This window comes from Zeus faber, assembly GCF_960531495.2.
Source record: "Zeus faber genome assembly, chromosome: 14".
NCBI classification, from domain to species: Eukaryota; Metazoa; Chordata; class Actinopteri; order Zeiformes; family Zeidae; genus Zeus; species Zeus faber.
In genome coordinates this window covers 10,727,493-10,751,484 of record NC_137200.1, presented here as the reverse complement: position 1 = coordinate 10,751,484, position 23,992 = coordinate 10,727,493, and the positions used below count along the sequence as shown (strand labels likewise).

Here is a 23,992-nt window from a genome sequence, read left to right as displayed (position 1 = left end):
TTGGGTTAATATAACGTTTGATAGGGCAGGCAAATAAATACCAATGTATTTAAGTTGATGTGTTGGTTTAAATACCAAAACTAAAAAACGTTACATGTAAGGGCATCACTGGGCATCTCTGAGATCAACTTTACATTCAAACGTTAAAATATTGAAATGATATTCTAGCCTGGATTTTGAATTTGGCCTTCGATCAGAATCAGAATTTGTGTATTTGCCAGGCACTTTTTGCATGCGTACAATAGAAACAATGTCTTCAAAAAAATATAAATAATACAAATGAAAATAACGACTTATACAACAATATACAAGAATGCAAGAATTATAATTAAAAAAAAAAAATACGATAAGATGTGTGATGTGTGACAGAATGAGGCGGATATGTATGACTTAATGCCAGCTGCTGAGCCTTGTTTTGGTGTCCTACTGACTTGTGGTTTGACCCCAACGACCCCATATGCCAACTACTGCGTCCAGCACGAATGGCAGGAGGGGATCCCCTTCATACAACCTTATACTATAAGCAGAGAACCAAGGTCGGTCCGTAAGGTTCGCTTGTATTCATCAATTTATCAATTCATTTATTTACCTATTTTTATTGATCTATGTATGTATTAATTTACGTATTTATTTAGATATTTATTCAAATAAATAACGCATTATATTACTCACTTATATTCATACACATACATATCATTTATGACATTCTGTTTCATGTGTATTTAAAATAAAATACAACTACATAATAATAACTGAGCGTTGTTTTGTTTCGGTTTAAGACACATAAGCGTCGCCCGCCCGCCCGCCCCTCTCCGCTCCGCGCCGGGGCTGCGTTGCCCTATTCTTTGACGCCATGCACGCCGCCGCATCGCTCCAGTCGTCCCCGCTGACTGTTCCCATCCCCCACTTTTTTGGACGTCCATGTCACTAAAGCCTGCTTTACGCGTTCTCTCGCCCCGCTCTCCCTCCCTCCCCCTCCCTCTCTCTCTCTCTCTCTCTCTCTCTCTCTCTCTCTCTCTCTCTCTCTCTCTCTCGCTCTCTCTCGCCCGCACGCACGCCCGCACGCACGCACGCGCTCACTGGCCAGCCCGGATCGCAGTCCGATCGCAGTGACAAGCAGCGGAGCCTCTGCAGCACGACCCGACCCCCTCCGCGCACGTCGAAGCGGTGAGTCTCAAGTTTTCATGCGGTTGTTGTTTTGCTTTTCTCTTCAGTCGTTTTTCATCAATTGTGTTGCGTGCGTGTGTGTGTGTGTGTGTGTGTGGGGGGGGCTTATCTGTGTTATTCCTGCAACGCGCTTGGAAAAGTGATGGAGTGTGGAGGAATGTGCGCTCCCACCGCATGATCCGTGCGGGATTAACAAACAAACCGACAAAGAAAGAGAGAAACCCCCCCCCCCCCCAAAAAAACAGGAAGAAATCACGGTCGACCAAAAAAAAAAAAAAAAACCCAACAACAACCGTGCGGCTCAAAATGGTGTCGGTGCAGCTGCACGGTGTGTGTGTGTGTGTGCGTGTGTGTGTGTGTGTGTGTGTGTGTGTGTGTGTGTGCGTGCGCGTGTGCGTGCGTGTGCGTGACCATTTTAAAAGTCAAGTGGAATTGCCATTCCTAAGCACTGCGTCGACCACCATTAAACTGCACCGTGGAGGGGGACGCACGCACCCTGCAGTCCATTAGGATCCGCTGCTCAAAGCCACGACCCAGTGGCTCGTGAGGGTATGTTTTGAATGATGATGATGATGAGGAGGAGGAGGAGGAGGAGGAGGAGGAGGAGGAGGAGGATGTTGTGATCTGGGCCCATGCTTGTGTAAGTGCGTCCCACGGACAATAACAGCCCAGCAAGAAATTGACTCACAGTTGCGAGGCCTTAATTATTGTCATACCTACAGGGCAGTGGTTCTCGACCCATTTTCCTTGCGTTAGGCCCCTTTGTTGGACGTCATTCATTCCAAAATTCTTATACCCCTGTATACTATACTAAGATAACGTTGACACTCGGATCAAAACCGTCTTTCTTGTACATTCTCTAAGGGGCATCCTGACATCTTGTAACCCCAATAGTGGTGGAGTTTGATTATATTGATTGTTTTGCTGGGGACCCGCTGGAGCCTTGTGAAGGACCCCTGGGGGTCCCTGGATGCTGTCTTGTCCCCATTCTCTGTTTGGTGCCACAAAGTGTCAAATGCTATAAATGACAATTTATTGGCCTAATATTGAGTGATTTTGAACTACACTTTGACTGGCATGGTGAAAATGTTATATTGTGAATGTGACTTAACAAGCTTTTCAAGGCAATCCCTATGGCAAAATATTGAGCATGTTATTAAAGTCGTTTTTGGGAGATCCAACTGCACCCCGACGAAAGCCTGAAGGCGTTCTGTGTATCTTCCAGTAATGCACCTTTGACAAAATAGTGGAAGTAGTGGAGAGTGGATGCATGCCTTGCAGCAGTGACGTCATGCAGCTCTGAAGTTAACTGGGTGTCACATTGTGGCTCTGGCTCAGTTTGAGGGCTGAGAGTGTTAAATAAAACTTCCCTTGTAAGCAAAGGGAAAAATGATCTATATTGGTGGCTCTCTCCAGGGCTATGCTATTATTCTGGTTTGGTTATTGGCTGTTTGGTTTAAACCATCTAGTGTTGAACCTCAAGTGGTCACCACGAGTAACACGATTAGGTTGTGAGAAACGAGGAGGCCAGCATTCATTTTGATGGCATTCTGGCTTTTTTACTTATTTATTACAGTTTCAAATTTTCTGATATCAAATTAATTAAATCTGGGTTGGGAAAAATATATGTTCAAAGTAATTAAACTACATTCCCACGTAAGTGTCCAACGGTAAGATGTATTTATACAAAGGCATTTTTTTGTTATTATGTGTGGAACTGAATTGCATTGAGTAACACTGTGTGATTGTTATTTTTTTAATAGGGCTTTTTCACTTTGCAGCTTCAAGTCATCGCTTGGTCTTTAACCGTTATGTATTTCATTATTAGGCCACGGTGAATTCATCATGACATCACCTACTTAAGATGCCAAGACAGACTCAAGTCATTGAACATGTGACACAATTGACAATGGAGAATGTAGATTGTGACTCCATCAGTTGAAGGTGTAAAAGCATTTAGAAATGGTTGAGAGTGTTTGGAAACATAGTTGGAAACAAAGACATGGTACCGACCCAACTGCATTCATAATATTGAGCATTTACACATTCTGTGGCGTTCAATACCCAAGTCTGACAGCTAACTGGTTAATTTGTAAGTGTCATTTTCCTTGTTATAGCACTCAACGGGACGCAGTGGGGGCTGCATCTCGGGCAGCGGGTCCATTAACTCTACTGTCAACCACCACAGTTCTGCCGACGGCATCACATATCAGTAAACTTTGTCAACCTCATCGAAGAATGTTTTTTAACAGGCTGCCCTGGGAAATTGCCACATAGGGAGGGGGGACTCCGCATGTGTACTAGCAAGAGTTTGTCGTGTCACAGACTCCGCTGAAAATACGCAATAGGGACATAAAAACATGTATAGCCAGGTCCCATTAGATCTAAAATTAAGCACCGGTTTATCACCGGGAATGTCGTTGTTGCAGTTAATGATGGTCCATAGGCTGCGGTTTAAGCCTATGGGGGGAGTCGAAATTCTGCGTCTCGGTTATGTCATTTCTGAAGTCCAAACAGGAGGAATTTGTGTGCGAAACCTCAGATACCCCTCCCCTGGCGTGAGGGCCGGGGCCCTCTAGGGAAGCCTTGTACCGGGGAGTCTGAACCGTGCTTCCCCTTGGGCGCCCCCCTCCCCTGCCCCCAGTGCCAGCGAAGCTGCCTGACTCTGCCCCGGGCTCCGGTGCACAGAAAGGTGGAACGTAGGCGCACGCTCACAAGTGCACGGCGTGACGATGGCAGACCTCGCAGCGCACGACACGCATCCGGATGTGCGCGCAGGCGGCGTTTGGGAAGATGTGTCTCGCCCTGAGTGAGAGCGTTTCTCTTCCACTTTCGAACTTGAAAGTGTTGCTCGATGTGCCTAACACTCCCTCCCCTCCACGGAAAATACCTGGAAACCAGAAAACCTCGGTTGGTTTTCTGGTTTCTTCTTCTCCCCCAAGAAGTTCTGCAGAATCCAGAACTGTTCACTAAATAATAACATGATTATCACTGCCGGCTTACAGGGTCGATGATCTGCACGCGTCCACCTCAAGGTGAATAACCAGCGTTTTATTGAGTCGCAGCCCAAGTGTGTACAGTATATGGAGTGGAACTTTCTCTGTTCTCCCCTCAGATAGACTCATACCTGCTAGTGTTGTGCAAAGGCTTGTAGGAGCGGCAGTTAAATAGTGCGCCCTATTCAACCAAGGAGATGATGATGATGATGAGGTGATGATGGTCAGACATGCTCGTGTGCTACCCGATATTCGCTGTTAACCCTCACTAATAATATCAGTTTAGGTGCCGATAATTACTACTCATAGTTTAGGGCTGTTTTCCTGTTTTTGAAGAGCGGCTATTGAGCGGATGCTTGCCTTGAAGTCCGCTCGCTTTTCATAGGTGTTTAACTTCCCTTTCCCTTTGCTTCTTTTAATTTTCACAGATTTGCGTTGCCATTTTCTCGCGAGCATTGCCGTGAGAATGACCAGCGGGCTCCACACCGACCAATTCAGTTTCTTGTACCAACCTGAAAGTTCCCAGAACCTGAAGAGGTCAGTGGGTGTATCCTGTGTGTGTATTGTCTGGGGAGGTGGTAAGCACCGACCCCCCCCCCCCACCCCCACCCCCACACACACCCACACCCCACCCCCACCCACCCCCCTCCTTGCTGGCATCATCTGCACATCAGTGGTTGTATGACTGTACGGCACCAACCTATGTCTCACCCTTGACCCGAAGACCTCTCACTGCTGAACCGTGCGCCCTCTGTAAACATTCAAATTCGATTGTTTAAATTTGATCCTGTTTTTTTTTTTTTGTGCTTATTTGTAATAATGGCATAGACACGTCTGAGTAAAGCGGTCAAGCTTTTCCAAATGCCATGTCAGTCGTGTTGTCTGAAGGGTTCGGTTTTGAGGCTGGAAAGAATGTCAAGTCCAAAGAATGTGAGTTCCTCTTTGGAAGAAGAAAAAAAAAAAGTTATTGGAAAATAATAACTTTTGAGGTTATTAAATCACAGTTTATTCTAACTGACCATGCAATTATTCCTGTTTTTCAGCTTGTGTTTTTCAGCTGGTGGATATGTCTGGTAGCAGTCGAAAATGGGGCATTGTATCGGAGAATATCCTCACTGCAGGAATCTGATACATAGAGCCAAGTCAAACATGGCAGATATTAAAGATAAACAATGTGCCTGCTTAAAAAGAAGACAGAATGATGATGGAGAGCTTGCCATTAGGATGGCCCCCATGTCACAGGTTTCTTGATGTTGTGCACATACTGCACGACCAAGCTTATCTGAAGAAGGCAGAGGTGGGTGTTTGAATACAGCGACAAGCGACAAATTTGCCTTGAATCAACCACCCAGAAAGAGGATGTGACTTAACCTGCTCTTCAAAACGAACTTTAATGTTAATGTGGCGCATTGTGTGTACAATGAGCAACATAAAGTCTTGGAAGTCATAAAGCCTGGCTCACACTACAAGATTTATCAAATCTTAACAGATTTTGAAAACGTGAGCGATGCCACACATAACCACATATCATGATCAGCTGACCAGCTTTCTTCCTATAGTTTGTGGAGAGCAACCGTTTTCCCAGACCGCATACCACACACTAACAGATTCCACTTATCAACAGCCAGAGTCCTAATCTGGCGAAGACAGAAGATTTGACACTGAGGCGTGGCTACGCCAGATTACAGGCTAGGATTAACGATGCTATTTTATCCACTATATTTTCCAGAAAATCCAAAAGGAAAGAAGAAAAAACAGTGGATGAAGCCATGGAGACGGTGTGAACATGGACTGTGCATGTTACTTATAACTTCTAACATTTTAGTCAGCTTGGCTCCCAATTTGCTATCGGTCTTTCCCACGTGACAATGCACAGCCCGGGTCCTCGGGGCTCCCCCACCACGCTACAGGATATCCGATCGTAAAATATTGAACATGTTTAATGTTCGAATGTCTGAGTAGAGAAGTGAAAAACACTCGTAACATACCTCACACCAACGTGTTATCGGGCATGATAATCTTTTGAACCACGAGAAAAATCTGGACTTTGCTCACGATTGTCGCAAGCGCGGGGGGGGGGGGGGGATCTGGCCCAAATGTCACGCTACTGTCATGAGTGCTGTCTGGTGAGCCCAAATGCAGGACACAACCGAGGCCCAGGAGTAGGTGCAAAAGATCAAGGGTTCATTGCAGGGGGACCAGGGGGGAAGGAGATTACACAGTGGGCTGGGAAGGTCAGGCAGGTAACACAGGGCAGGCAGGCAGACAGGGAAAGGTCAGGCAGGGCGGTTGAATAGGGCAGGTAGTCTGACGATGTAGTAGTATTGTCACAGTGGACACGAGGGCGCTCTGACGATGGCCGAGTGACCGGGGAGCAGGTTCTATACGGGTGGAGTGACAAGGAGCGTGAGCTGGCTTGATGGCTGAATGGGGTCAGGTGGGCAGTGGCAGGACCAGAGTGGCAGGCAGAGGGAGCCAGAGGAAGAGAGGGAGACGAACCAAGAGGGGTGGAACACAGGACTACATACACTAAGGAATAAAATATAATACAACAGGGCAAAACCCTAACACCAAAGTCGTCTTGGTGAGTGTCATTTTATTGACCTTTCCTTCCCTTTTCTGTCTTGTCCTGCACCACCTCCTTCTCCTCCTCCTGTGTGTTCTACATGAATACATTCTCCTCATCGTTACCTTTGCTGCCCCCCCCCCCCCCCAGAGGGCCGGGTGGTTTCGATCTGTACTTGTACTTTCAAGTCATTTATGCTTTTCCTGAAACAAATGTGACGTGATTAAAAAAGAACCGCGCGGCTGAAGAAATCTGCTTGGCTGATCGTCTTCAGTCAGATAAGGGGGGAGCTTTTGATTCCGTGCCTCCGCCCCGCTTGGTCCACCCTCTCTGCATAAAGATAAGGATAACTGAGCAGCGCCGATGCTGAATGTCAAGTCTGTCCTCCTCGCTGTCAAAGGAATTATCAGTACTGTCCTTGTCTTTTGCTGAGGGTATTTAGGAATATGACACGGTAGACCCCAACGCACATTGCTTGCACTGTAACCACTGTCTCGTGTTTTGGTTCCATGGCTTAACTTGCTCTGGCACTGTTTTATCTGTATCGTTGTACTGCATGTCAGGATCAAGACATTGTTGCTCTTCCTCTTGCTCCCAAGACCCGTATATTCAGACATTACGGTATTGGTTGCTACTTACAAGTAAGTTATTTACTTGGTTCACTGCCCTTGTGTGTATAATTGTAATGCGTTCTATTGTCATTGACACAGATTGAGATTTAGCGAAAAATAATCATATATGGCCATTTATGTATCACAGTACACAATTGATTTGGTAACAGCCATGCTGCACCTATTTTGTTTTAGCCGGCATTATAGTTAAATAATCAGTCCGACATATTTCAAGTAGAGTTATGAATGAATAAGATATTTGGGGGGTGGGGGAGGTGATCCTTTTTGTCCATGTGTGTCCTTTGTGGCATCCAACTGCAGTACGTCTCAGGGTCTATATAGATAGTGGTGTGTGTGTGTGTGTGTGTGTGTGTGTGTGTGTGTGTGTGTGTGTGTGTGTGTGTGTGTGTGTGTGTGTGTGTGTGTGTGTGTGTGTGTGTGTGTGTGTGTGTGTGTGTGTGTGTGTGTGTGCGCGCGCGCACGCACACACACTGCACTACGTGGACAGGTAGATGTGTACGTCCCATTGCTTGGATTGTCACCCTTTCGGGGGATGGAGGGGATGTTTTTATCTTGTGAACCCAAACGTGGCGTTGGGAGTGTGACAGAATATGATTCAAACACTGTGTTCGGGGACAAACATTAGAGGCTCTCATCGGTGGAAAAAAACCCAAAACTTGGATCCTGAGCCACCCAAAGGTTGTCAGAAGTTCCGGCCCACGCCAGTGGATGGGTACATATTAGGCATGGTCCAGTTGGCGTTTGAAGGAACTAATTCAGGACTCCCAAAAAGCGGATGACTGCTCATGTGCAACCAACCCCGAGGGACATACACAAGAAAATAAAAGGTCACTTTGCCCCTCCCAATATTAAAGGTACACTACTCAGGCTTTCCAAAAACACACTGAGGAAATGGCTGTCTCTAATGTTGCAGAACAGCCACCTTAGAACAATCATCTGAAACCTCTCTGCTGTGCGTACCAATGGGGCCAGGAAGCCGTGTTACTCCACCAGTGTCCTCTTGTTGGTAATTCAGCTTTCAGTTGCTTCCCAGTCCAGTAAGTAGTCGTGTCGGCCAGCGGAGGACCTACTGAATCAGTTGGAGTATTGTCAAGAGTTGTCACTATAAGCCTATGTAAAACAAAATGTTGACTTATTCTTAAAAAAAATAAAAATAAAATTACAACTACTTGCCATTCTGTATGTATGTAGTGAGTATAATAAACCATGAGTGGGCTTCTCGTAAGTCCATTTTTCATTTGGATGACGTCTGTTTGGAAACATTATGGTTTCTCGTGAACTGCATCAACAATGGTCAAAGGTCCCATGAAGGTCAAGGTCAACAATAAGTGTGCATACACAATGGAAAACATTCTCATTTGTTCCAGAAATGCTAAACCTTTTGTGACCAAAACATGACTTGTTCTGGGAAAACTCACATCTCTAACATGCAGAGAGACCAGAGCGTACAATCGCGTCTTTGCATCAGACACAAAATATGTACTTTTCTTATGACATCACTCCTTCTCAGACTCACACGCCCTCACATGTTAATGCTGTTTGTCCCTGTAAATTGGGACAGGTAGAACGCCAGGGCCAAAAAAGATTTCTTTTTAAATAATACATACTTTTACAATACTAAAAATTACTAAATACTAAAAACCCAGGAACAAGTTAAATACAAAAGTGTAGGTTTTGTGTACCCGTAATAACACCATCGACACTGTCAATATTGGACTGTAATATTTGGGAGCCAACATAGCAGAGCTGACACTGACGTGGTGAATCAACATTATCCCCAACCCCCTCCCCTCATCAATATCTACCACATTAGGCCTGCCTTTTATAATTCCAGGGTTTTGGGTTTTCACTGTATTTACCAGCAGTATTGATAGCCGCGATAGCTATTGAATCCATTCCGGCTCCTTATAAGGAGCTCAAGTCGTCTTCTACCTCCTCAGGCTGCAGCAATACGCTGCTCCTCTGTGAAGGGGAGATGGAGAGCGCTTGCATGCCCACATAATGGAACCATGGCGTAAGCGAGTGCGGCGCTCCAAGGCAGAGCGCTGGATGCAAAAATAGGCTTGGATATCCCATGATGCAGAGGAACAGTGCCGCTTGCGCGAGGCTCTCCGCTTTTGTGATTTGTGAATTTCATGTCCCGGAATTGTTGTCGAGCCAGCATGTGCGGAACCCCCCCCCCCCCCCCCCCCCATATTCTGTCCACATTTCGCCCAGAACTCACGTTTGCCCACACATCATGGCGATTTTCCACCCTGCCATGATGGATCATGCCCCGCGACGCTCGCCCAGTGATGATGTCATAACCTTTTCCCCCCCTTTTTGCCGTCTCTTCTCTCCCTCTCTCTGTCGCTGTCCTGCAGTAAGGGTAGAGTGTCCTCCATTATGAACCCTGTCTACAGTCCCGTCCAGCCCGGGACTCCCTATGGAAACCCCAAGAACATCACATACGCAGGTGAGATCCGCAGCAACCTCATTTATATCCAGTTATTTCTGTGTGTGTGTGTGTGTGTGTCTCACTGCTCACCTTCTTCCGTAGAGGAAACAGTCCCATTGAAGGGCAACGGTGGTTGTCACACCTGGACCTCAATCCCATAAATTGAATTACTGCCGCTTCCATTTTAGTCTCTTGTTTTGTTTTTTCTTGTTTTTCTTAATAGTAGAGCAAGAGCGGGGTTTCATCCAGGACATTTGACTCGGTTTAAAGGTGCAATGAAATGGCAAAATATTCAACTACAGAGAAAGCACAGTTGTGACGGGAGAACAGAACAAAGAAAAAAACAAAAAATGATCAATTTTTTTTTCAGTGGCAATTTATTATTATTTTTTTGAACGGACGAGCTTGATTTCCTGTGCAGTCACAGTAAGATCAAGAAGTGTGTGTGTGTGTGTGTGTGTGTGTGTGTGTGTCGCACTGTGTAGGGGGATGGGGGGGTTGGGAACATGGATGATCCTACGAGGTGTATCAAATGTGCGTGAGTCCCTATCTTGAGGCAGGGGCCTGTTGGCTGACATTGGTGTTGGTGATTTATTATCCAGGTTGTTGCCATGGTAACGGCATGATCAGGGGAGGATAGCTTCTTCAAGGTGTCCTCGACGCAGCTTTTGTCTTTGCGTTTCCCACAATGCTTTGCTCTGCTCTTTGGCTAGATTTCAGGAGGTTGCCTTCTGGGCAAATTGTTGGCGTGCATGCGTTTGTGGGCCCTGTGATTTGAAAGGGATGGATATGAAAAATGTAGAAAGAGACGACGGAGAGATTTTGTTTATCGCTCAGCATGAACGGAGAGAGTTTGCCGTTCAAGGAGGAGCACGGAGACTGGAGGGGAACGGGGCTCTCCTCTCCCTCTTCACAGCAGAGTCGAGGGACTCTGTCAGCGCCTCCACCAGGTGTGAAATGTCCCTGCAGGAACACACACTCGAGTGTGATCAAATCTGATCCTCTCTCTCTCTCTCTCTCTCTCTCTCTCTCTCTCTCTCTCTCTCTCTCTCTCCCCCTCTCCCCCTATATCTTCCCATCTCTCTTTGCATGTCCCTTATACTCAGAAACACACATCGATGTGAAGTTGTTAACCTCTCAGGTACTGCTAATTGTATTGAAAGGCCCGCTTCTCCCTCCTTCTTTCTGGTGCTCACGACCGGGGGCCACAATCACGCTTTGTTCCATGAATATAAAAATACAGCTGTGTCCTGGGCCTGAGGCAGCGTCTCCCAGGCCGGGCTGCCCCTTCCAGGTTTTAGTTCCAAAGTGTGCTCCTGCAAATCACTCCTCCTGAGCCAAACGAGGCTTCATGGGAACGTGTGGCGCTGCAATTGAGTCGGTGTGCAAGAGTAGGGATGGGGCTGAAACTCCCTCCAACTCCGTGAGAAACGCACGCAAAAAGCATCACTCAGCTGAAAGGAATCAGTGGTTTGCATTTTACATCTGTAATGAAATCGACATAAATTCGATTTTTAAAGGCAAATAGAATTTAATTTGTTCATTGATCAGACGCCTTTGTCCAAAGCAACCTCAACAGAAAGAAGAATAGTTAGTCATAGCTATGATAGGATCAGGTATTCAGGTGTTCCTGAAAGAACAGGGTCTTCAGGTGTTTCTTGAAGGTTGTGAGTGTCCCTGCAGAAGGTAGTGAGCTGGGCAGCGCCTTCCACCACTGGGGCACCACGCATGGGAAGAGTCTGGATTGAGAACTCATTCCACGCGGTGGAGGCACCACCAGCCACCGCTCATCTGCAGACCCCAGAGATCGGCTTGGAGCGTATGGCCTGATACGTGGTGCAATGCGTGCGGGTGCAGATCCAGTGCCTGCCCTGAAGGCCAGCATCAAGGAATTGATGCGGGCAGCTACAGGGAGCCGGTGGAGAGAGAGGAAGAGAGGCGTGACGTGCACACTTTGGCCGGTCGAAAACCAGGCACTACTGCATGCTGAATCATATGCAGAGAGGTTGAACGCTGTGTGCTGGTCGACCAGCCAGCGGAGCCTTGCGGTAGTCTTGTCGTGGGATGAAAAGCGTCTGGACGAGGAGCTGTGCCGAGTGCTCCGACAGGCACCGTCTGATCTTCCGTCTGATTGTCGTTCTGAGTGAATCCGCAAGATCGGGGAGTCGGAGGTAATTGGATCAGAGAAGGTTAGCCGATCGTCCATCACCACCCCGAGATTTCTAGCAGACCTGGGTGGCATTAATGAAGACGAGTCAAGCCGAACATTCATGTGGTGTTGAATGGTTGGACTTAACCGGGATGATGAGCGGTTCTGTCTCGGGGCGATTCGGTCGGAGGGTGGCGTTCCGTCACCCGGACAGATGCCTGCGGAGCATGCCGAGATTCTTGCCGAGGCAGTGGTATCCCCCGGAGGAAAGGGGAGGTAGAGCTGGGTGTCATCGGCGTAGCAGCGGTGGGAGAAACCGTGGCAACCATGTGACCGATCCCAGTGAGGAGGTGTACAGACACAATGCGCACAATGCGAGCCCTCCCTGCAGTCAAGCAGTTTGCTCATATTCCCTATTTTCCAAACCAAGTCGTCCCTCCTTTCATTTTCTCAAAGATAATGTGAGCCCTCGCCGTCACACCTACCTAAGTCTGTCACATGGGAGGTAGCCCTGCGGCAAGGTGCCGCCGGGGAAAGGGCAACGTTTGTTTTATTATGAACATGAAGAACATTTTTGTAGAAATATGTGTGGGACAGAGTTTTGCACGACGCAGCTTTGAATTGTGCCGGCTGTCTTTATGTAGCGGCATTTTCAGGCTTTCAGGCTTGTGCTTGTTGATTCATGTACCACCTTTTTTTTTTTTTTTTTTTTCTCTGCCAATACCTATCGTGAATTCTGAACGTGAAGTGACGGCTGATACGAATGCATTCGTTTTTGTCAAACATTATAGACCTCGACGGTTGGTTTGGCTGAGAACAGCTGACATTTTAATCCTCCATTTCTTATTAGAAACCACTTACATGTATGAAAAAGCACAATCAGTAGTATAGTATAGTATTGTGTAGTATAGTATTTTTTTTCTTTCTTCTGTTATTTATTTATTTTGATTTATCTGGGGGGGGTTTTCTCCATTGTAAAGTGTCCTTGGGTTTGTGAAAGGCCCTATATAAATCCCAGTTGTTATTATTATTATTATTATTATTATTATTATTGGACAATTATCTACAAATAGCAACCACTAAGGGAAGCCATACATGATGCTCATCCTCCACGAGGCTTCTTAGTCTTCGTAGCAGAGGGGTCTCGCAACGCCGGTCGTTTAGAAGCTGGATGTCGGTTTCCATCCATGAGAAAACTAAACCAAAACCGGTGCCGTCGTTGGTTTGGGGGGATTGGGCAGAAATGAAATCTCAGCAGCCGTTGAGGTAACAGTGGACTGACTGGCATCAATCGACATCTGCCAGCCCCCGCTGATATATCATGGTCAATTTACGCAATGATCCAATAAGATATCACTGATTTGAAATATTTATTTAATATAAATATTTCTTGGATCAGTTTTCTGTTTTGTTTTTTTTTGTTTTTTTTTCGTATTTGGGATATTTTACCGCACTATTTTTTTTCAGCCTAGTATTGGACCGATATCATATTTAAACTCTAACAGTATCGCTACTTTCCAGGGAAGTTCAGTCCTAACTTGCGGCCCGCGTGTGTGTCTCTGGTCTCTGTCCCCAGGTTACCCTGCAGGTTACCACGCCGCAGCGACCACCGCCTACGCACAGAATCTCTACCAGGCCGGCGGCGCGGGTTACCCCCAAGGTAAGAGAGCGTCCATGTTGGAATGCACGGTACGCGCACGCGGCGGAGCAACGCCGAGTAAAACATGAGCTCGAGCACACACGTGGCAGCGGGGGCGCGAGGGAAATCTTATTTTGCATTATTTATTTTGAGATTCTGGCGTCAAATTCATAATGATTGTCATCATATTTATTATCTGAGTTTTTTGTGCCAGGGGAACGATGCACGTGTCCTAAAAAGAATCCCATCCCCCCCCTGCTGACACGGGGGGGATGGGATGCATTGCGATCGGGTGATTGTGTCGATGTAACGTGGGCGCTTGAAACCCAGACAGACACGTGTTTAATATTCTACACCGGTCTGTTTTAAACGTTGACATGGCAAGATATACCAGGAGGAACACTTTGTCAAACCCTCACCACTAGTATATCCACTTAGATAGAATGGTGTGTGTTGGTGAGAGCCTGGGTGTATACTTGCCTTTTCTAGGTGAAACAGAGTCCCCAGAGCCTCGGATTATCATAGAAATAGAACCAGAAAATAATCTCAAAATCGCCGCTTTCACGGCGACGCTCGCTGGTCTTTGTGGCTCTTTAGCGCCCTCCCGTGGAGCGCCCACGCCTGCTCGGGCAAAGTCCCATGTCAACGTCTGTGGATTGTCTGACGTGCTTTAGCAGACGGACAGGACGTCAAAGAGATGCTGCAGTGATGGAGAGATTATTTTAAGAAGTTATTTTGATCGGTGTACTGATAACAGAAGCTGTGCCTTTATATATCCGAGCTTTCATAGATTGCAAGGTATGTGTTTCTATATAATGGTGTGTGTGTGTGTGTGTGTGTGTGTGTGTGTGTGTGTGTGTGTGTGTGTGTGTGTGTGTGTGTGTGTGTGTGTGTGTGTGTGTGTGTGTGTGTGTGTGTCCCAACCAAACAAAACTTTGAGCCATCTTGTAATCACCCTTTCCCAAGCAGACATTGGCATTCTACATCGCCCCTCAAGCCCCCTTGTGTGTAAATCTCTTAAGACAAGTGGTGGATGGGTGAGATCGCACAGAGAGGGAAAAAAACCTGCACATTAAATATTAATTAACTGTAATTTGTCAGACGTCACCATATTTCTATTTACAGTGAGTCAAACACCGGTAAAAATCAACTCTGCCTGTTTGACGTACACATTAACATGACAACAATGTTTACTACATTTTATAAGGTTAAAAAAGACGTTCAGAGAGAGTGTGTGTGTGTGTGTGTGTGTGTGTGTGTGTGTGTGTGTGTGTGTGTGTGTGTGTGTGTGTGTGTGTGTGCGTGTGCGCGCGCGCGCGCGCCTCTGTGCATGTCCATCACTGTGCTGAGTGCTCGTTGGTGTAACCTCTATCTCTCTGTGTCTGTGTGTGGGATAGTGCTGCTGGTGAAGCAGGGCTGGCCCCAGGCGGCGATGGAGGTGGCAGGGGCCCCAGAGGGCCCCTATGACCCGGCCCTGGACGCTGGCTCAGATGGCCGACAATACCAGGCCTCGGCCGCAGCCTTCAGTAAATATCTGCCCGTCTATTATTCACACCCTTGATCTGTCTGTCTGTCTGTCTGTCTGTCTGTCTGTCTGTCTGTCTGTCTGTCTGTCTGTCTGTCTGCCTGTCTAACGGATGGATGGATAGAAGGAATGGTGAGATCATTTTGCTGAGCCATGCAGACAAATGCAACCTGTACTTTGGACCCTTCTGTACTATTTCTCTGAGACGTATTATTTTACAAACCACAACCCGACCTTCCCATGTGTACTCACTGCTGGAACTGGGATATGAGATGGTCCTGGGAATGTAGGCAGCAGTGAGATGTTGCAGGACAGAGATAAAAAAAAAAAAAAAAAGACTATAATTTGCTGGTGCAAATAGTACATAATTAAAATCGTGTGTGTGTGTGTGTGTGTGTGTGTGTGTGTGTGTGTGTGTGTGTGTGTGTGTGTGTGTGTGTGTGTGTGTGTGTGTGTGTGTGTGTGTGTGTGTGTGTGTGTGTGTGTGTGCGTGCGTGCAAAACCTATTTCTCCATAGATGAGTGTAAACATGTCTGCGCATGCGGTACCGCGCATCTACAAGTTATTTTGATTTGCTTTGGGATTTATTTTTTCCGTGTTTGAGGACGTCTCTTTCCGTGCTTGGGTGTTCCCTGCCCCGTTAACGTCTCATTAAATACTAATTTGGTTCCCAGCCATTACGAGTTCTTCGCTTATTACTCCCTCTCACGTGTTGGCTGGATTTCCTACGCCGTAACTAACGGCGTTTTTCATTCTAAAGCAGGGCTGCATGATTATGGTGAAAATGATAATCGCGGTTATTTTAGGCAGTATTGTGAGCACGATTATTTATCATGATTATTAATCCAGTTTTGGTGAACATAACTATTTTATGGTACTTTGTAAATCAACAGAAAACTGCCTTCACAATTACAATTCATTTTATAAACCTAGAAATATATAAACTAATGTAAGTGGTTTAACTTACTTCAATTGTAGAGGATATATAATTAAATTAATTGTTACACACAAAAAGGATGAAAATATTTCTAAACGGATACACAATAAATGTGTTCCTCGTATTATGTAGTTGGTTACGGTTATTGCCGCCAGTAATTATGTGATCACCTGATCTGTTTACTCCCTCAACGTGCGCATGCGCGCTTTGTGTGGCGCCATCGTGGCGATGTTGCGATTGTCGATCACAAACTCCATCCACAATACGGAACCCGTCTGGATGGAACTCGAATGACGCCATGTTGTAACTGCCCTGAATACACGTCTTGTTCAGACGGTCTGTGGGCTCGTCGGACCCATGACGCCCATGAAGGTCTGAGCTCAGTCCCATCTGCACATCCTGGTGAGGACCCGGTTGTTGACCGATCACCAGACTGCAATGCTGTCATGCGACCTGAGTGAGGCGTCATTTGTGCACGTGCGTGCGTTTAGACCATGATTTCAACAAAACAAAATGAGAGTACGGCGGATCCATACCATCCATAGACTACTGATGTCAGTTTTTCATTAGTAATCGCTGTACCAATAATAATAATAATAATAATAATAATAATAATAATAATAATAATAATGATATGATGCCCCTATCACGCATAAATGTGCGCTTGCATGAACGTGTGGTTCACTTAGATGGTCAATTTAATTGAAAACGTTACATTAAAGAGAGGTGTTACGGTAATGAATGCACTTGAGCTTAGCTTAGCCTATCATCTTTTGTCTTCGTTTGTATTAGCTTAGCATGAAATGGCGGAACGCAGAGTGACAAGGCGAAAACGTTTGGATTCCTGTCGGTGATATTGTCCTCTTTAGTTTTTCCTATTCTCAATGCATCCTCACCGGTCAATGCGAGTTGATTTTGGTCTTCTTGCGTCACCTGAATAGTCAGTGGATATTAAACTACCCACCGTGCGCGCCACGCTTCGTTTTTGGCATTTTAGTTTTCAGCAAAGTCAGCTCTCTTGGCAGATCACGGCGTACCCGGGCGCTGATGACACTCCTACGCTCAATCCACATTCCCTTCCCTCAGCTTCTGCGTGTGCACTGGGTTGGTTCGATGCCTTGGAGCTCATACTGGATTCACACATCGTCCCCGGTATGTCGTATAGCGGTAACCATCATTGTACGCCTTACAGCGACGTCGGAGATCTGTCTGATAGGCTGAATGAGAGCGTCCGCATCGGAGGAATATCCCAGCGACACATATCCAACGTTTTTGAATCGAACAGATAAGGGGGGGCTTGTTCAGTGTCTACAACAAATCGAATCAGCCCAAACTCTGTACTGTTGAGGTCAAATAACGGATGCGTCCTCCCTGCGGGAAGACGATAGTGGGGGAGAGAGAAAATAAATTGCTTAGGGATCTGAATCAGTGTCGGCAAGACAAAGGCCGTGTTTACACCTGGCGTTCACAGGCGCCTAGGCTGAACCGATCACAAGTGGACAGCTCCAAGCGCGTCTGTTCACGTTAGAACGCGTCTCGAGTAACCACTCCTGGTGGGATCCCGCTTCCCCGCTCCATATGCAACTAAACGGCGCTCGGGAAAAATCGAAACGATGCAGACTGAAATGTCGGTGCCGCGTGCACTGTCCGCAGCGCAGGGTTCAGGCTGACAACATTTATTTTGTTTCCTGACGCTCCTACTTGCTCGGTACGGAAAAAGGAGAAACGTGAGCGTGACTCAGAGAGCTGGACGCCGCGCGCGCCGCCACCGCGCCGTCCAGACAGCGCCGTCGTCGTATTTGCTCCAGTTTGTTTCCTACTTGTATGAAACAATCTTTTTAAACGCAACTGAGTTCAGGGACTGTCCCGATCGCTGCGTGACGGAAGGAACGGAGCGAAAAACCCTGCGCGTCGCCCCGCCCCTCTCTGTTTCTATGCCACTTAATGACGTAAAAACTGGATGTTTTTGTGTAAATACTTGACTTGCAAATAGTAAATCTTGCACTTCTCTAACGGGGAGACCTCCCGACCAGACTTTGATATGACGCCGTTGGCGCGGTGATGAGTACGGTTTCATAGGCGGTCCTTCAACGTGGCCGGGACACATTTGGGTTTACACTGCTCAAAGAATGTGGCCGTATGCAGCCCAGACCCCGTCCCAATGTGGCCCGAGCCATCTGACCCCAAACCGCACTGAGGACGCGTTGGGTGCGTTTACACCTGGCATTAGAGCTGACCACGTGTGATCAGATCGCCAACGACGCATTAATTAATCAATAATAATGAAGAATTAATCGCGTTAATGCCAGGTGTAAACGGGGTCAAAGGTGGCATCGGTGCATCCCTGCGTATTAGCGGAACTCCGTTGTCATTTTGAGGTTGAAATAGAAAGTATGTTCATATTTGGCGATAAGGAAATTAAAGATGCACTGTTTACTTGGGCTCTCCTTTGTTTAATTATTTATTTGTTTGTTTATTTATTTTACCAAAAAGCGACCCTTTATTTTGATCTGTCTGTCTGTCTGTCTGTCTGTCTGTCTGTCTGTCTGTCTGTCTGTCTGTCTGTCTGTCTGTCTGTCTGTCTGTCTGTCCGTCCGTCCGTCCGTCCGTCCGTCCGTCCGTCCGTCCGTCCGTCTTTCTGTCTGTCTATCTATTTTTAACTGTGATGAGATGCGAATTCGGGGTTACTCCAGGCCCACATGATAGCGACCGTGGGAGAGTGTTGCAGCTGACCCTCCCCTCATCCAGAAAGTGACAAATGATTTTGGAAAGTATCGCCCTCCTACATTCATTCTCTCTCTCTCTCTCTCTCTCTCTCTCTCCAACAGGATACGCAGCGGGGACCCCCTACAAGGTCCCCCCTATGCAGTCCAGTGGGGCGCCTCCTCCGTACTCCCCGTCCCCTAACCCCTACCAGACGGCCATGTACCCCATCAAAAGTGTCTACCCGCAACAGAACCTCTACGCTCAGGTCAGGCAGGGCCATGTGTATTGGTGCAGCACTCACTGGGCCTCGTTCACAAAGCGTCCTTTTTTTAAAATGATTTCGGCGCCGGCGTATCTACACGTGTTCCTGAGCCCACGTTTGCTCGCATGCTTCGGGAACCGTTTTTACACCAAAGTTAGCGCGTTTATTTTTAGCAGGTTTACCCGGGTAAAAAAAAAAAAAAAAACCTGGGTAGACCCGCTGAAAATAGGCGATTGACAACCTTTCCCATTGCCAGGAGAAATGCAGGTTTTTGTTTTTTTTTCTTCTGGTGCGTCACGTTTGACGTAACGAACACGCCGGAAAAGGGGCGTATCATGGTGCTAGTGTGATTTGGGGGGGGGGGGGACCAGCAGAGGAGCAACTTCAACAAACAACAACGTAAAACTTGGAGAGAAAAGAAGTGGTTTGAGCCGTTCAAAACAATCGGATCGTTTGTGAATGAGACAACACTGCAGTTGGTGCAGTCGGTGCGCCCCCGCACGCCGGGCCGGTGCACGCGCTGGTCCTTTGCCGGCCGCTCCTGAAGCGGAGACGCTCCTCGGGTTCGGAAAACCGGCATGAGGCGGTGATGGAGTGGCTCGGAGCCCGGCAGGGTGCGTGGGGGTTCCCCGCTGTGCTCCCCTCGGAGCGATCCCCACACTCACAACATCTCACGCTCCCCCATGCGGGGAAAAAAGTCAATAATTTCTGACTTTGATTTTTGATTCAATGGGATATGAAACGATCGAATGACACACGGATATTCCTGTCTTACCCCCCAACATCCGGAACATCAACGCGTGTCGCATTGCGCCCGTAAAGAGGCCAAAATTAGCGAGTCGACCCGGGTGTCCTGTTTCCATCAGAGCGGATTGGAGCTGGAGCCGATAAAAACCTGTGTCTATTGCAGCGTCATTTGACCCGGGACTGAAGCCTGGGTGTTATCTTTCCCACTAGGTACAAATGCCGGGTGTAAGTGTGTGTTACCAGGTTTTTGGCCCAGTGGGAAAGGGTTATATGTTCATGGAAACATTTGTCAGCTTGCTTGACAATTGATTTTGATCGTTTTTTAGTGAGCGAGACCCGCTGTGATGCACATACACGGGTTCAGAAAAACGAGGGCAAAGGCAATAGGATACGGAAATGCAAGAGATATACTGTAGATGAGTGAACACACGACTGACGGATTCGTTAGCTCCAATTTCTCTGAATTATTTCCTGAATTTGTTTTCACCCCAACTCCCTCGGATACCTGGGAAATTTTTAATAAAGAAGGTGGGGTGGTTAATGTGCCTTGAGTTTCAATGTTGTGTTTTTAATGAGTATGAAAGCCAATTTTCCAGGTATAAATTCAGGAAATTGACAGTTGTGTGTGTGTGTGTGTGTGTGTGTGTGTGTGTGTGTGTGTGTGCGTGTGCGTGTGTGTATACCTTCCCCACGTCAGGGTGCTTACTACACACAGCCGATGTACGCAGCTCAGCCTCAAGTCATCCACCACACCACAGTGGTCCAGCCCAACAGCATCCCCTCCGCTCTCTACCCTGCACCGGTGCCTACCGCAGCCCCCGGCCAGGCCTCTGCCTCCCGCTCTTGTGCCTTGCCCATGGGCATGGTGGCCGGCGCCACCATGGCTATGTCCGCCGGTGAGCAGCAACGGCACCACCCAATTATGAACACCATCCGACAGTCGTCGGCAGCCACAGTTTTTCGTTTATTTCACAGTAGCCAGTTTCAAAATGTGCTCCGTCGATAAAATGGAACGATGGGAATTTTGGCAAATTCCTGCTCTGATGACTGTGCAGTTGGGGTATAATACACATACCGTGTTTCCTCAAATAAAAACCGGGCCACTCATAAATGCAGGGGGCGTGGTCTACACAAACAAATAACAGCCTGCCCTTAATATGCACCGGGAGAAAAACTGATCAGAGCTGCACATAGATTGGCTACCACTATAAGTGCGACTTTTAGGGTAGCCACTACCTCTCTCTGTTTTCACCATACATGTGTTTGCATGGCAGGGCACCCAGACAGAAGTTTAATTTAAAGTTCATACTCATAAGTTCAAATTCAGCAAATATACTTATAAAACAGAGGGAATTAGATATAGAAGCCTGCCTCTAATGTAAGCCTGCTTCCAATAAAGGCCTGGTACCCTCTGCAGTTGAGGTAAATAAATTCCCCGGTCACTATTTGAAGATATACGGTATATGTTAATGTATATTCTGTAGGATAGACAGTGCTACCGTTCCCCCAAGAGTTCAGGATACTGTGGTTGAAAAACATACAAAGTATATTACTTGCTTTACAAAACAAATCAAGTAAAAGTGTGTCTAAAATATACTCAGAAAAGTACAATTTCATCAGAAGTTTATGTAAAGTATGTGTGACTAGTTGGTGCGCACCTACGGGGGTACCCTATATGAGGTTCCTCTGGAAGTATCAAGTTGTTTCCATTCATTTCAATAAATCTAAAGACTTTTAGTTTGCTGTTTATTCGGAACATTGATAAAATAAGCAAACAGAGAAATGCTGTTCAAATCAGAGATAAGAGCACACCCAAGAGCTTGGTCCCCTGCATTTATGCTTCTCGCTGTGTTTCTGCCTCCGTCACCCCGTAGGGACCCTGCTGACCACACCCCAGCACACCCAGCACATGGGGACCCCGGCGATGAGCGTCCCCACGTACCGGCCCCAGGGGACCCCCGGCTACAGCTACGTGCCTCCCCACTGGTAGAGACTTACCGAGCCCCGCCCTCGTGTAAGCTCCGCCTCACTGAGGCTCTCAGGGGTGGGGGGGTTGAATAAACGTATTATTTCACTGATACTTTATATATCACTTTTTTTTGCCAAGCATCCTATTAACAATAGCTTAACATTGCAACTTTTGATGTAAACATTGGTTTACACCAATTCCACCAACAGTTCAAATTTGTAAAAAAATATATATCTATTTTTAGTCTCAACAAAAAAAATGTATGTTAATAACTGTTTTTAATCGTCAATTCCGAATTATACCGATGATTCCGGATCCTGTTTGTAGTTCTTGCCATTTTGACCGTATTGGTGCCGGCTTCTTCCGTCTCTCCCGCTCTCTCTCTGATCAGAACCAGGAGTCGACCCGTCGCTCCCGACGTCAAGGCTGGCGTGGTTCGGACGGGAGGAGGAGTTACCCAATGACGGGGCCAGCTTCCGCTCTGCGTTGCATAGAGGCAGTTATTTTTATTTTATTTTTTTTTCTACCTGCTGGATATCAATTGGGTTTTCAAATTATTTTTGTTTTATATTTTCAGCACATTTCAATTCCAGACACTGTTAAATTGTACAGGAGCTGTCTCGTATAACTGTTGCTTTTTAGCGTTTTGCGTGCGTGCGTGTGCGTGCGTGCGTGCGTGCTTGCGTGTGTTATCTTTTTTGTTCTGAAACCTGTAACTGGTGTGTTGCCTGTTCTTTCAACAGTGAGAATGTACCTTTACTTTGTATGCTGCCAAATTTTTCAAAGTTCATGTCTCGCAAATTTATGCCCTAAGGCGTGACTTCTCAGTTACCCTCGAACGGGAAACCTCGTGCACGAGGGTACAACCTGATCTCCTCCACCCTCTTATTTTGCACAGTCGGACACAAGTTGTCTTCCAGCTTGTTTTTGTTTTATTATTATTCTTTCTTTTTTCGTTTTTTTTTTTTTTTTTTTGTAAATAGATTCTGCTGAATGCTCCCACTGAAGTGGTGAAGTTCTGCAGGGAGGACACCTTAAACATAGTCACGAAACCGCATAGAGGATAACGTTGTACATCTACTAGAGCATAGGAAGAAAACAAAATATCTTTGATACGTTATTATATTCTCTCGGTATCCTAACGAAGATTTTCATCAGGCGTGTGTAAGACAATGTTAAAAAAAAAAAAAAAAAAAAGTCCAAACCGAATAAGCAGCGGGAAAGATTAGGCGTGTAGGCACAAGCTGTTGAGTTGTTTAGGTCCTTAGATAGACATTTAGGACTATAAAATATAATCAAATCTACGTGCAAGAGTTAAGAAGCTGTATATTTGTTTTGCCAGTGCTGAGCGAGTTGGTTGCAGGCCGCGCTTCTCGACTAATTTAACGCTTTGTCTTCTAGCGTGTTTTGTGTATATGCAATTCGCTTGCGGCGCGGGTTAAGTTGAAACGCGAGGATCGCTCACGCAAACTCTCACACACACACACACACACACACACACCCAGACACGCACACACACTTAAAAAAAAACTGCAGGTTTTCCATGGGCGAGATCACACACGGCTGCTTACAGGGAATCTACGGGAGATGCGGTTTCTAAACTCTGATGTGCTTTTCTCATCGGCGGGGCGATGCGCACCACATGCAATAAATTAAAACTTCATTGGTTTACGTAGAAAATACAGCCAGATGACCGCATTGCAGTCATGTCCAGGTCACTACAGAGTAAGTGAAGGACAACAGTCTGTGCTCCACGATTTGCAATTTGAAAGTTGTCCCGTCGCAGAACCAGTCCTCGCGGCGGGGCGCCGTCATCGGAGGCCAAAGCCAAAGTGGAACGCGGTGCAGGATTCAGTCTTGGAGTCACGTCGGGGAGGGCGTCGCGCGGCGGCCCAACTTGATTTTTTTGCCCACTCCGAGTGAATTTGACACCCGTCTCCGTTCCCGGATACCGCCGCTTCCTCGGGAACACAATGCCAGGCAGGAAGCCGGGCGGTGGGCAACAGCGAAAGGAACACGCACAATGAAAAAGGGGCCCGGTCCCGCGATGCCACAGGCACCACAAAAAAAATAAAAATAAATACTAAATAGATTACCTTTTTATTTTCTGGTTTTTTTTCAGTTTGATTTCCATGGCTCGGCCTCTCTTTCTCTGAGCGTGGAGCGAGCGTGCGCGTGCGTGTGTATGAAGAGGAGTGTGTGTCAAGAGAAATAATCGACCAGTGTCGCAACCATTTGCACAATCATTTCAAAGTAATAA

General features: G+C 46.7%; 1 protein-coding gene across 1 annotated transcript in view; it reads left to right on the top strand.

The window, feature by feature from the left end:
• The first annotated feature begins 1,101 nt into the window (after nucleotides 1-1,101).
• Nucleotides 1,102-23,992, top strand: part of LOC307240171 (protein FAM168A-like) — a 24,400-nt gene continuing 1,509 nt past the window's right edge. Inside the window, exons 1-9 of the mRNA XM_080013848.1 lie at nucleotides 1,102-1,167; nucleotides 4,592-4,700; nucleotides 9,725-9,816; nucleotides 13,524-13,607; nucleotides 14,984-15,112; nucleotides 18,877-19,019; nucleotides 20,461-20,659; nucleotides 21,638-21,777; nucleotides 22,124-23,992. The exon at nucleotides 22,124-23,992 is cut by the window's right edge and continues 1,509 nt beyond it. Coding sequence (XP_079869974.1) covers nucleotides 4,630-4,700; nucleotides 9,725-9,816; nucleotides 13,524-13,607; nucleotides 14,984-15,112; nucleotides 18,877-19,019; nucleotides 20,461-20,659; nucleotides 21,638-21,753 — 834 coding nt within the window. The 5' untranslated portion in view covers nucleotides 1,102-1,167; nucleotides 4,592-4,629 and the 3' untranslated portion in view covers nucleotides 21,754-21,777; nucleotides 22,124-23,992. The remainder of the gene's footprint in view (nucleotides 1,168-4,591; nucleotides 4,701-9,724; nucleotides 9,817-13,523; nucleotides 13,608-14,983; nucleotides 15,113-18,876; nucleotides 19,020-20,460; nucleotides 20,660-21,637; nucleotides 21,778-22,123) is intronic.